A 12,684-nucleotide genomic window follows, 5' to 3' on the forward strand; every position below is an offset into this window, starting at 1 on the left:
CTCGCACTTCAAAGTGCTGCTGCGGGAGCGCTCCCGTGACAGCACTTTGAAGTTTCCAGAGTATCCATGCCCTTAGACTAGTGTAAATTTGTATGTAGACAAGACCAAGGTGTTAACAACAAAGTTTAAAGAGTTGGAATCAACTTTTTAGGGCTGGTCTACATGCATTGTTTGTACCACTTTCACACAGTTTGAAACCATCATCGTTAAGTCAGTACAACCACTCAGTGTGGACACAGTTACACTGGTACAGATGATTCCCCTACATTTACAGCAATAAGCTGTGCTGGCGTAAAGCCTGGCTCTGCGGGTGTAACTGCACTCACGCAAGGGATTGTACTGATTTTAGCTATTTTGATAAAAAGAAACAGACGAATAAACAAATCACATACCCGACTGAAATAGTTAAATCAGAATGAAAACCACGTGTGGATCCGGCTGCGTGGGGCAGGGACTGTCACGTGCTCTGTCTGGACAACGCCCCATACAGTGGAGCCCCAGCATGATTAAAGCTAATATGTGCTACCACCACCTGAAATAACAATTCCCTCCCCTCTCATTTTCTTTTCATGTCCTCCCCTCCCCTGGCCCCTGTTGTGCCGGGTGCTGCACAGACACCGAATACACAGACTGTCCCATTTGAGAATGAGACCAGGGATGAATATAGACCAGTGGGGAGCTACTAGGGAACAAGGAGACAGCATGGGCCAGCCTGACAGCCGTGGGCTCAGTGGCCTCACCGTTATCTGGTTTTGAGGCAGCCTGGCAGAGGGGAGCGTTGAGGAGGGTTTGCAGGGTAATGAGATCGTTTTGCGGATGTTTATGGGGAGCTCCTCGCAGGTGTGAGGGGCAGTGTCGGACACAGGACAAAGGGGCTTGTTTGCAGATTTAACAAGTGGCTGATGGAGGCTGCGATCATGGGCTGATTGGAGGTGAGGGGTGACATTTCAGTAGAGAGAGGGTGGGGATTGGCCGGGAAGGGCCTCCCAGTTGAAGACAGGCAGCTGTCTGTGTTGGAGAAGGAGCCAGTGGCGGGATGCAGAGAGCGGTGACATCGATCAGCGAGCTAGACAGATGATCTTTTCAGCATGTTGTGAATGGACCTCAGCAGGTGAGACTGCGTTTGTCTAGGCCCAAGAAAAGGCTGTTGCAACAGTCGAGACACGAGACGCTGAGAGCCTGAATGAGAGTTTCAGCTGTGGGAGTGGAGAGGAAGGGCCGTATCTAAGGCCTGGTCTACACTAGGGGGGGATTTCGATCTAAGGTACGCAACTTCAGCTACGCGAATAGCGTAGCTGAAGTCGAATACCTTAGATCGAATTACTTACCCGTCCTCACGCCGCGGGATCAAAGTCCGTGGCTCCCCCGTCGACTCCGCCACCGCCGTTCGCGGGGGTGGAGTTCCGGAGTCGACGGGAGTGCATTTGGAGTTCGATATATCACGTCTAGATGAGAGGCCGTGGGGGGAAGATTGGGAACTCTGCTTTAACCACACTGAGCTTGATCTGATGACAAGACCTCCACAAGGAGACCTCAGAGACAGGCCAAGATTGTCGTTTGGACAGAAGGAGAGAGGCCTGGAGTACGAAGGCAGAGCTGTGAGTTGTTAGCATGGAGACGGTAGCTGAATTTGTGGGTGACTTTGCCCAGAGATAAGGTGTAGAGAGAGAGAGGAGAAGGGACCCAGGACAGCGCCCTGGGGGAGAGAGCCCCACAGACAGCTGGAGGGGAGATGGAGGAGATGCTCTGGTGGACATGGTGAGGGAGTGGTTAGAGGGGTCGGAGGAGACCCAGGAGGGGACAGCGCTAAGGAAGCCAAGGAGGACAAGATTTCTAGGGTAGCCTGGTGATTGGTGTCAGGCGGCTGGCAGGCCAAGCAGGGTGAGGATGGAGCACTGAGGCTGACTGTCTGTAATGACTCTTCCTAGCTTTTGGCAGGAGTGTTTTCCATGGAGCGCAAGGGGTGGAAGCCGAGGTGGGGAGGGTCTAGGATGGAAATGGAGGACAGGAACTCCAGACAGCGACTGCAGGGGCATGTTCAATGAGCTGAGAGATGAAAGGGAGCGGGGAGGTCACTGGAGAGACAAATGGAGCCAAAGGTCTTTTCGATGGAAGACACTGTAATGTGTGTTTGTGTTGTGAGGGGGGAACAGCTGGAGGGGGGTGCGGTGAGGAGATCAGGAGATGGGATGGGGTCAGTGGAGGGGTTAGGAGGAGAGCAGATGTGAAATGTCTACCTCTGCGGGGAGGGAGAAGGAGGCAGGAATTGTAGGGTGGGAAGGGGAGGAGAGGGTTTAATTGTGTAAATGTTTCTGGGAAGAGATCCTGTGCAGAGCGCAGTGGGGGCAGGAGGTGGGGAGGGTTTGAGGGGGGAGACGAAGTTGGAGAAGAGGCAGCTGGGGCTGTGGGCGGGGGATCCAGCGAGGCTGGAGAAGTCGAGGTGTGTAGCAAGGAAAATGGCAGAACTGAGGGAGGAGAGAACGAATCTGTAGTGGAGGACGTCAGCCTGGCCATGAGATTTCTGCCAGAGACGCTCCGCAGTGTGAGACGGGAATGGAGGAGGCAGATGTTGGGGGTGAGCCGGGGTGGGGGCTGGCGGAGCCAACCTTGCATTGGGACAGAAGGGCAAGAGTATTGAGGATAGGGGAGAATGAATCACAACAGCCTCCTTCCAGACGATGCCGTGGTGTCCTCTGGCACTGAACTCCACTTACTAGGAAGTGACAGGTGATGGTTACGGGAGATTTGACCATTAGAAACGTAGATAGCTGGGTTTGTGATGACCAGGAGAACTGCATGGGGACTTGCCTGCCTGGTGCAAAGGTTGCAGATCTCTCGAGACATCTAGACAGACGTACGTGCTGTGCTGGGGAGGAGCCGGTGGTCGTGGTACGTGTAGGTACCAGTGACCCAGGGAAGGGTAGGAGAGAGGTCCTGGGGGGCAAATTTAGGCTGCTAGGTAAGAGATTGAAGTCCAGGACCCCCATGGTGGCATTCTCTGAAATGCACCCAGTTCCATGCGCAGGGCCAGGTAGAGAGGCAGGGCTGCAGGGTGTCAATCTGTGGATGAGACAATTGTGTAGGGATTATGGTGTAGGGAGGAGGGTTTAGATTTATTAAGAACTGGGGAAGCTTTTGAGAAAGGAGGTGCCTGTACAGGAAGGGTGGGCTCCATCTAAACCAAAATGGAACCAGATTGCAGGCACTTAACATTAAAAAGGTCGTTGAGCAGCCTTTAAACTACGGGCTGTGGGAAAGCCGACAGGTGCGGATGAGCACGTAGTTCGGACAGAGACATCCCTTAGGGGAGGATCTATTAATGGAGATTCTCTAAGTCCTAGTAAGGAGGAGAAGATGGAAGATGACCAAATACAGGTAGGATCCGATGAGAAACAGTCAAATGAGAAAGAGTCCCATTCGGTTACATCACGTAATGGCAGACAGTGCTTATATACCAATGCTAGAAGTCTAAATGGATGAACTAGAGTGCCTCGTATTAAATAAGGATATTGATATAACAGGCATCACAGACACTTGGTGGAATGAGGTTAATCAATGGGACACAGTAATACCGGGGTACAAAATATATTGAAAGGACAGAACAGGTTGTGCTGGTGGGTGAGTGGCACTAGATGTGAAAGAAAATGTAGAATCAAATGAAGTAAAAATCTTAAATGAACCAAACGGTACCACACAATCTCTATGGATAGTAATTCCATGCTTGAATAATAAGAATATAGCCATACAGATAGCATAATCATAATCAGCAAATCGTAACCTTTCCATAGACACCTTACATGCAACCATTGTTATATATTTGCAGCAAATATTCCACAAAGTTTGGCAACAATGATCTATATGGTCATAGTTTAAGTCAATAACGTCACACACTGTGGCAGGGAAAACACCACAGCAGCCACCACAGTAGCATTTAATTTCAGCAAGGGGAACGACACACAACTGAGAACTCATTAACCAGAAATTAACAGATACAATCCCAAAAGTGAAATCCCTGCGAGCTGCATGGAAACTTTTAAAAAACACTATAATAGAGGCTCAACTTAAATATTTACCCCAAATTGGGAAAAAAAAACATAGTAAGAGAACCAAAAAAGTGCCACTGTGGCTAAACAACACAGTAAAAGAAGCACTGAGAGATAAAAAGGCATCCTTTAGAAAGTACAAGTTAAATCCTATTGAGGGAAATAGAAAGGAGCATAAACTCCGGTAAGTGAAGTGTGAAAATATAATTAGGAAGGCTGAAAAAGAATTTTAAGAACAGCTGGGCAAAGACTCCAAAAGTAATAGCAAAAAAAAATTTAAGTTCATCAGAAGCACGAAGCTGCTAAACAACCAGTGGGGCCACTGGACGATGGAGGTGCTAAAGGAGCACTCAAGGATGATAAGGCCATTGCAGAGAAACTGAATTAATTTTTTGAATCGGTCTTCGTGACTGTGGATGTGAGGGAGATTCCCAAACCTGAGCCATTCTTTTTAGGTGGCACATCTGAGGAACTGTCCCAGACTGAGGGGTCATTAGTGGAGGTTTTGGGACAAATTGATAAACTAAACAGTAATAAGTCACTGGAACCAGATGACATCACCCAAGAGTTCTGGAGGAACTCAGATATTAAATTGCAGAGCTACTAACTGTGGTATGTAACTTATTTAAATCTGCTTCTGTACCAGATGACTGGAGGATAGCTAATGTGATGCCAATTTTTTTAAAAGGGCTCCAGAGATGATCCTGGCATTTACAGCCTGTAAGCCTGACTTCAGTACCGGGCAAACTGGTTGAAACTATGGTAAAGAACAGAATCATCAGACACATAGATGGACACAATTTGTTCGGGAAGAGTCAACATGGTTTTTGTAAAGGGAAATCCTGCCTCACCAATCTGCTAGAATTCTTTGAGGGGGTCAACAAGCATGTGGACAAGGGGGATCCAGTGGATCGGTGACTGGTAAAAAGAGGAAACAAAGGGTAGGAATAAACAGTTAGTTGTCAGAATGGAGAGAGGTAAATAGTGGTGTCCCTCAAGGGCCTGTACTGGGCCCAGTCCTATTCCACATATTCATAAATGATCTGGGAAAAGGAGTAAACAGTGAGGTGACAATTTGTAGATAATACAAAACAACTCAATATAGTTAAGTCTAAAGCAGACTGTGAACAGTTATAAAAGGATCTCACAGAACTGGGTGACCGGGCAACAAAATGTCAGATTAAATTCAGTGTTGATAAATGCCAAGTAATGCACATTGGAAAACATCATCCCAACTATACATATAATGATGGGGTCTAAATTAGCTGTTACCACTCAAGAAAGATCTTGGAGTCATTGTGGGTAGTTCTTTGAAAACATCCACTCAGTGTGCAGCGGCAGTCAAAAAAGCAAACAATGTGGGGAATCACTAAGGAAGGGACAGATAGTAAGACAGAAAATATCCTATTGCCTCTATATAAATCCATGGTACCCCCACACCTTGAATACTGCATGTAGTTCTGGTCACCCCATCTCAAAAAAGATATACTGGTATTAGAAAAGGTTCAGAAAAGGGCAACAAAAATTATTAGGGGTATGAAACGGCTTCTTTATGAGGAGAGGTTAATAATATGAGGAGAGGCTACTTGAAGTCTTTAAATCAGGATTTGGGGACTTCAACAGCTGAGTCAAGGGAGAGAATTATTTCAGGAGTGGGTGGGTCAGCTTTTGTGGCCTGCATCTTGTGGGAGGTCAGACTAGATGATCATAATGGTCCCTTCTGATCTTAAGTTCTATGATTCTATGATAAGACTGGGACTTTTCAGCTTGGTAAAGAGACAACTAAGGGGGAATATGATAGAGGTCTATAATATTATGACAGGTGTGGCAAAAACAAATAAAGTGTTATTTACTCCTCATAATACAAGAACTAGGGGTCACCAAATGAAATTAATCAGCAGCAGGTTTAAAACAAACAAAAGGAAGTTCTTCTTCACGCAGCGCACAGTCAACCTGTGGAACTCCTTGCCAGAGGATTTTGTGACGCCAAGACTATAACAGGGTTCAAAAAAGAACTAGATAAGTTCATGGAGGATTCAGTGGCTATTAGCCAGGCTGGGCAGGGATGGTGTCCCTAGTCTCTGTTTGCCAGCAGCTGGAAATGGGCGACAGGGGATGGATCACTTGATGATTCCCTGTTCTGTTCATTCCCTCTGGGGCACCTGGCATTGGCCACTGTTTGCAGACAGGACACTGGGCTAGATGGACCCTTGGTCTGACCCAGTGTGGCCGTTCTTACGTGGTTGGAGCCCTCGCCAAGGAGGTGGGAGACGGTGGGGCCAATCCCCCTGCTCCACTGATTCGATAACTAGTGGGCCAGAGAGGAGCAGCAGCAGCAGCCCTGCTCGCCGGATCGGGCCCCTGGGCTCTGAACAAAGGGGAGTGAGGGGGAAAGTGGCTGGTGCTGACGGGGGGACACAGGGCGATCAGCAGCCGGGGGAGCGGAGGGGAAGAAAAGGGGGCGTCTGTGTCCGGTTATGTCTGAGCTGGGGGAGACCAGGCAGAGCTAAGCCAGGGCAGGGCTGTGCCTGGCGTGTGTCCAGCGCCCAGCGCAGGGGGGCTCTGGTCTAACTAGTGAACAAGGCCCCGATCCTGCAGACACCGTGTGTAACGTTACTCAGGTGAGGGAGGCGCCGGTGGGGCTGTGTGGGGGAGGGAGGGTCCCCATGGTAACTCCGCAGGGTCTGAGCCCCCGACACGCTGAGGAGCTAGTGGGACCAAACAAGCTGCATCCGCCTGACCCCCAGGCCCCGACCCCCTGAGTAGAGTCTGACGTCGGGGGGACACTCACAGGGTGAAGGGACTCGGGGTTCAGTCTCTGCAGCACCAGGCCCTTTGTCTGGGAGCTGCAGCCCCCACCCCACCCCGACCCGGCCTGTGGGGTGAACCCGAGGGCAGGGACGGGGCAGCAGCCTGTGAGCTGCATGGGGCAGGGCTCATGCAGGGCCTGGCACAACAGGGCCCCGATCCCTACAGGGGACCTGGGGGGCAGCCACAGTCTGAATCAGTGACCAAGTGTGTGAGCAGCTGGAGCCCTGGCATCCCCCCCCCCACACTCCCCCAAGCTTCAGCTCCTGTCTCCCCCGCCCCGCCCCCCATTCTCTGCCTGCTCCATCCTCCCCTGGGGGCTCCTCCTGGCACAATGTGCTGACCTTCCCCAGAACCTCCCCCTCCTCATCCCACTCCCACCAGCCCTTCCCCCATAACCATGTCCCCCTCCTCACACCCTCTTCAGTCCTGCCCCCTTCCTGGGCTCCTTTCCTTCTTCACACTCCTTTGCAGCCCCCCAATACACTTGTCCCCTTCTGCTTCCCTCCTCCTCACAGGGGACTGTCCAGCCCCACCCAGTCCCACTGCCCTTCTCCTCCTCCTGCTCCCAGCCCCCACCCCGTGTCCTCCCTCCTGCTGTGGTGGCCCCAACTCCCCGGTTCCTGCCACGTGGCCGCTCCCAAGTCTCCCTGCCCCCCCATGCTGTCCAGTGCCTGGGATTGGGGGTGCAGGTCCCGGTGCCAGCGGCTCTGACCCCCCCCCCCCGTGTCCCCGCAGGCCCAGGCCCGCACTCGCTGCACTATTTCTACACGGGGGTGTCAGAGCCCGGCCCTGGGCTGCCCGAGTTCTCCGGGGCCGGCTACGTGGACGGGCAGCTGGTTATTACCTACTCCAGTGAGACGCAGCGCGCACAGCCTGGCACGGCGTGGATGGAGCGGAACGTGGGCCCTGAGCAGTGGGAGCGGGACACGTGGAACTTAAGGGTTGCACAGTCCGTGTTCCGAGAGGACCTGGACATCCTGCGCGGGCGCTACAACCAGAGCGGGGGTGAGTGGGGGCCGGTCACTGCCCCGGCCGGACACGGGGCTCGGGCTGAGCGGGGGGAGGAGGGATCAGTGTGAATCGGGGGGGGGGGGGGGAGGGACAGAGGGACTCACAGCGGGTTGGGGGGGGTCAGTGTGGGGGGAGTGGAGGAGGGGGACCCATGGGGCAAGGCAGGGTGAATGGGGGGAGGGGACAGAAGGACTCACAGCAGGAGGGGGGGTTGGTGTGGGGGAGCAGAGGAGGGGGACCCACAGGGGGAGTCGGTATGAATTGCGGGGAGGGGACAGAGGGACCCTCAGGAGCACAGTGTGTATTTGGGGCAGGGGGAGGAGACGGGACCCATGGGGGCACTTTCTTGTGGGGTCAGTGTGAACATGGGGGGCAGAGGGACTCATGGGGGGGCTGCAGGCTGGGGGGGTTCATGTGAAAGAAAGTGTTTGACACCCTCCAGCGTGTGAATCTCTTGCTGTCCCCTCCCAAAACACCCAAGACGTCTCCTACCAGCCCCACTTCCAACCGCCTCTGCCCCCCAGGCCGGGTGTGCTCAGTCCCAGGCAGAGCCTCACAGGTGCGAAGGCCAAAAGGTCCCACTGGACCCAGCTAGTCCAGCCTCCTGGTCACCCCGGCCAGAAAATCCCACGTGCGGATCCTGCATGCGGGGGCTTGTTCCTCCCTGCTGGGACAGCGCCACTGTCGGACCCCCAGCGTGTGGGGGAGCTGGGGCAGGGTCTGAGCCGTCTGGTCTCCAGTCACAGACACTGCGGGATGGGGGATCCCAGTATCGACACCCCACGGCCGGGCACTGGGACAGTTTGTACAGGGGGGGCTGAGAGCCATTGAACCAAACTGTGACCCCTGGGTACGGTGGGATCCACTTCAAGCCAGGGGGTGCGGCAGCCCCCCCAGCACCCCTAGTGCCAGCTGCTGTTCCCCAAGTGTTCAGAAATCACGAGTCCGGCTCCACAAATCCTGAGTTTGGCTCAAATATCAGAGTTTTGTGGTGATTCTATTGGCGGTTACAGCAGAGCCCCGTGTATCTGATCTTAGCTGGGATCTGGAGCGAAATCAGATCATCAGAAATCGGGATAACGGGGAAATGCAGTGCCGCAGGGCCAGCTAGCGGCCACGGGGGAGAGCTCCCGCTCCTGGCCCTGGACTCCTGGGTGTCCGGTTAATGCAGAGAGCTGCTAATGCTGGGTTGGATAAATGGGGTTCTGCTGTCTCTTTATTTGCCTCTGGTTTGTGCCTTTAGGGGTCAAATTTCCAGGCTTTCCTCTGCCGCCAGGAGGGCTAGAATTTACGGCTGTAAGGAAGCGCTGAGATTCCCCCTAATCCCAGGACTCCAGGCGCTGGGGCTTCACCAGGCCCACCCGGTGTCCTGAGAGGCACAGTACAGTCAGGCGAGCGTCAGCCCTGCGTTCACCCAGCCCTGGGGAGAAGCCGCTCAGCAGGGAGCCTCCCTAGGAGGAGTTTTGTCTTGTCTCCCGTCTGAGTTTATCGAGGGTCGGTTCCTCTCACCTGCTCAGAACCAGGGTCTGACATCGACTCGGGCTGGCGGGTCGGAGAATCAGCCCCTGTGACGTGCAGAGACTCCCCGGCTGTCTGACTGCTGGCAGCACAAACCCCAGCACGTGTCCCCCCGGGTGAGGCAGGTTCCCCTGCACGCTATCGATAGAGGGGTAAAGAGCCGTTCCTCCTGCTGGGTCCCTGGGGGGCTGTAGGGATTGTTATGGAGCTGGGGAGCTTCCCCCCTGCAGACCCTGGCTGACCCCAGCCTCTCCCATTCAGCGAGACACAGCTGTCCCTGTCCCCATGGGGCCCTGCACCCCACTCAGCCACCCACCCGTTCCCATGGGGCCCTGCACCTCCATTCACATTGTCTGTCCCCCCACTAGCCCTGCTGAGCCCAGTCTGTGACTCCCTAGCAGCCCCGGGTGTCCCACTCTCTGTCCCGCCCCCATATCCCGACCTGGCCCCATGGGTGGGGTGCTGCGGGCGGGGTGCTGTGGGGAACGCTGCTGGCTGTTCTGGTGCCATAGCAGCCCCTGGTGGGCTGAAGGTGTAAATGCAGTGCCTCTCCAGCTAAATGTATCATCTGTGGGGGGACATGAATTCTGCGTGTGCAGGGCAGAGAATCCCCCAGGAGCAGTGTGTGCAGGGGGGGCTGGGGCTGGGGGGGAATGGAGGGGGGGAGGGAGGCACCAGAGGTAGTTCCTGCCTGACCCTTGACCCCACTTGCTGCCATCTGGAGAGAGGGAGGGGACCCAAAGTGAGTGATGGGGGGAGGGGATCCCGGGGTGACCTCCACCCCCCCATCTCAAGCCCAGCCGCACTCACCCCCCCCCCCCCGCTGCTGGCTCAGACAAGGCTTGGCTGGGGCAGCGTTGCGGGTGGGAGGTGCCCAGCAAGGGAGCTGGCATATGTCTCTGGGAAGGTGTGACGAAGTGGGAATGTTCTTAATGTGGTCTTTGAATACTGAGTGGGGAGTGTTGGCCTGGGAAGGTTGCAGGGGAGTTTGGCTGGGATGGTCTGCATTGGGGAGACCTTGAGCAGGTAACATGAGAAGCCAGGAAAGGGGGTTGGGGCCAGGTGACACCTCTGCCCGGGACACTGGACAAAGGCTGGGGGAAGGCTAAGTGAGACGGCTGGAGGGAGTTTCAGTCTGGGGCTGGCTGGGACGGGAAGTGAATGCAGTTGGGGTTGTCTGGCTCACTGGGCCCCAAAATGGACCCGGCCGAGGGGTCCTGTTCTCTGTACCTACAAGCTCTGTTGAAGACCATGTTCCTGTCATCGAATAAACCTCTGTGTCCCCGGCTGGCTGAGAGTCACGTCTGACTGCGCAGTGGGGGGGCAGGACCCTGTGGCCCCCCCAGGACCCCGCCTGGGTGCACTCGCTGGGGGAAGCGCACGGAGGGGCAGAAGATGCTGAATGCTCCAAGGAGAGACCCAGGAGGTGAAGCCGTGGGAGCTTCTTGCCCTGCAGACAGGCTGCTCCGAGGGAGAGGAGGCTCCCCAGAGTCCTGCCTGGCTTTGTGGGGAGCAGTTCCAGAGCATCGCCCAGGGACTCCATGACAATGGTGGCAGCGGTGGGATGTGCTGCACCCCGTAAATGGCGCTGCTTGCAGTAAGTGACTGGGGAGCAGTAAAACAAAGGGCAGTTGATGAGGGCCAGGCGTGCTGAAGGCTCAGAGAGGGACGGTTCCAGGGGGCGATTAATCTCTGGGAATGTGTGAGCAGCGAGAAGGACAGCAGAGCCAGCCGGGCCAGGGACCATCCTGGAGCCCCTGTCCTCTGGCTGGGCAGCAAAGCCGCAGGCCAGGCAGCTTGTCCCCTGAGCCCCGTCAGATGTATTGGGGAGGGGAGATCAGGAGAAGACATCAAGGGGCTGACAGCACAGATTCCCCCAGCAGCCTGGTGGCAGCGCAGGCAGCTTGTGCCTCAGGCTCCATGTTCCCAGGGCTTCTCCTCCTTCCCTCAGGCCCAGGGTGTTTCCTCCCCTGCAGGGCTGGAGCCCAATCCCTGGGGGAGATTTTCAGTCTCTGTCCAGCACAGGGGTTGAAACCTGGGATTTCTGTCATGGACCCGGACCCGCCGTAGCAACCTTCTCCCGGGGTGCCCTGCGCTGTGCAGACTCGGTCAGAGCCTCCTGCTCCGGGGACACGGGCCAGGGACTCAGTGCTGGGCACACAGTGGGGTCAGGCCTAGGGACCGGGACCCTCCCCCTCTGGTAGGGAATCCTCTGAGCCCTGCCGGCGAGAGACGTCCCTGTCACCCTCAGACTGCGCAGGGGAGCAGCCACGGGGCAGGGGGACCAGTCCCCACGGCCGTCAGCCTCCTCCTCCTCCCCAAGGCCACAGGAAAAGCAGAGCAGCTCCAGCAGAGCATGTCCCCAGGGCAGCCGTTGAAAAGCAAAACTGCCCTAAGACTACTGAGCTATACTTAATACTACAGTAGCTCATTGAAATGACAGCATGGGTGTCCCTGATCCAAGCACCAGTGGCAGCCCAAGTCCCGGTACCGTCCAAGGGCAAACCGGCGATGTTCGATCTGTCAGCCCTTGAACCAGCAGCCACGCCACTCTGAGTCCCAGCGTCGTTTGGAATCCCAACACCGCTCCAAGTACTGGTCTGACTCACGACGCTGGTCCCACAGTCCCAACCCTCAGAGCCGTTCACACTCAAGGTCGCTGTCGACTGCTGCAACATGGTCCCGTTCGAGGTCCAGGTCATGTTCAGTGACCTCATGATACCGTTCAGACCGATGCCGTACAGCGCGCTGATCCCCCGCACCAGCTGTCACCACGGCACCGGCCTGCAACTCATCGCCGATCCTCTTCGTGGCACCACTCTTCATCGTGGCACCGCTCCTCAACACTGCATCGGTCATGGTCACAATCAGATCTACAATGCTGATCTCCGTATGACCCTTGTCTGTCTGGGACTCGGTGCCCTCCTTGCTCCATTCGCGCACCGCTTCTCCTTGGCTGTTGCGACCCCAATCCCCTTCCGGCAGATCGGGGAGAGCTTCAGGGGTTTTGGACATTCCCCAGTCGGGCCCGGGAAGCCTCGATCATGACCCCCCGGCGCCCAACTGGCAACCCCAGTGGCAATTTTGGACCCCCTGAGCAGATCACCAGGCCTAGGGCACCCCCGCCCCCCCACCCCCGGTTGCCCGGCCGTCGTCACGGCCAGACACCCAGCCTCCTGAGACAACCATCAGCCGCTCCCTTCCAGACCCGGAGCAACCCACGGAGTCAGCACCTGGGATAGGGGCTACCCCAGGTGCCCAGGAAGAGCTACCCACAGCTGACCAAGGGGCCACCTCCGAC

General features: G+C 55.6%; 2 protein-coding genes across 2 annotated transcripts in view; one reads left to right on the forward strand and one right to left on the reverse strand.

Annotated features, from left to right (window-relative positions):
• Positions 1 to 12,684, reverse strand: part of LOC123345793 (endothelial zinc finger protein induced by tumor necrosis factor alpha-like) — a 1,203,704-nt gene that overhangs the window by 1,018,086 nt on the left and 172,934 nt on the right. The gene's annotated exons all lie outside the window — the stretch shown is intronic.
• Positions 1 to 12,684, forward strand: part of LOC123345807 (major histocompatibility complex class I-related gene protein-like) — a 33,346-nt gene that overhangs the window by 3,288 nt on the left and 17,374 nt on the right. The window contains exon 2 of the mRNA XM_044982862.1: positions 7,590 to 7,859. Coding sequence (XP_044838797.1) covers positions 7,590 to 7,859 — 270 coding nt within the window. The remainder of the gene's footprint in view (positions 1 to 7,589; positions 7,860 to 12,684) is intronic.

The sequence above is a fragment of the Mauremys mutica genome, chromosome 12 (genome assembly GCF_020497125.1).
Source record: "Mauremys mutica isolate MM-2020 ecotype Southern chromosome 12, ASM2049712v1, whole genome shotgun sequence".
Lineage (NCBI taxonomy): Eukaryota > Metazoa > Chordata > Testudines > Geoemydidae > Mauremys > Mauremys mutica.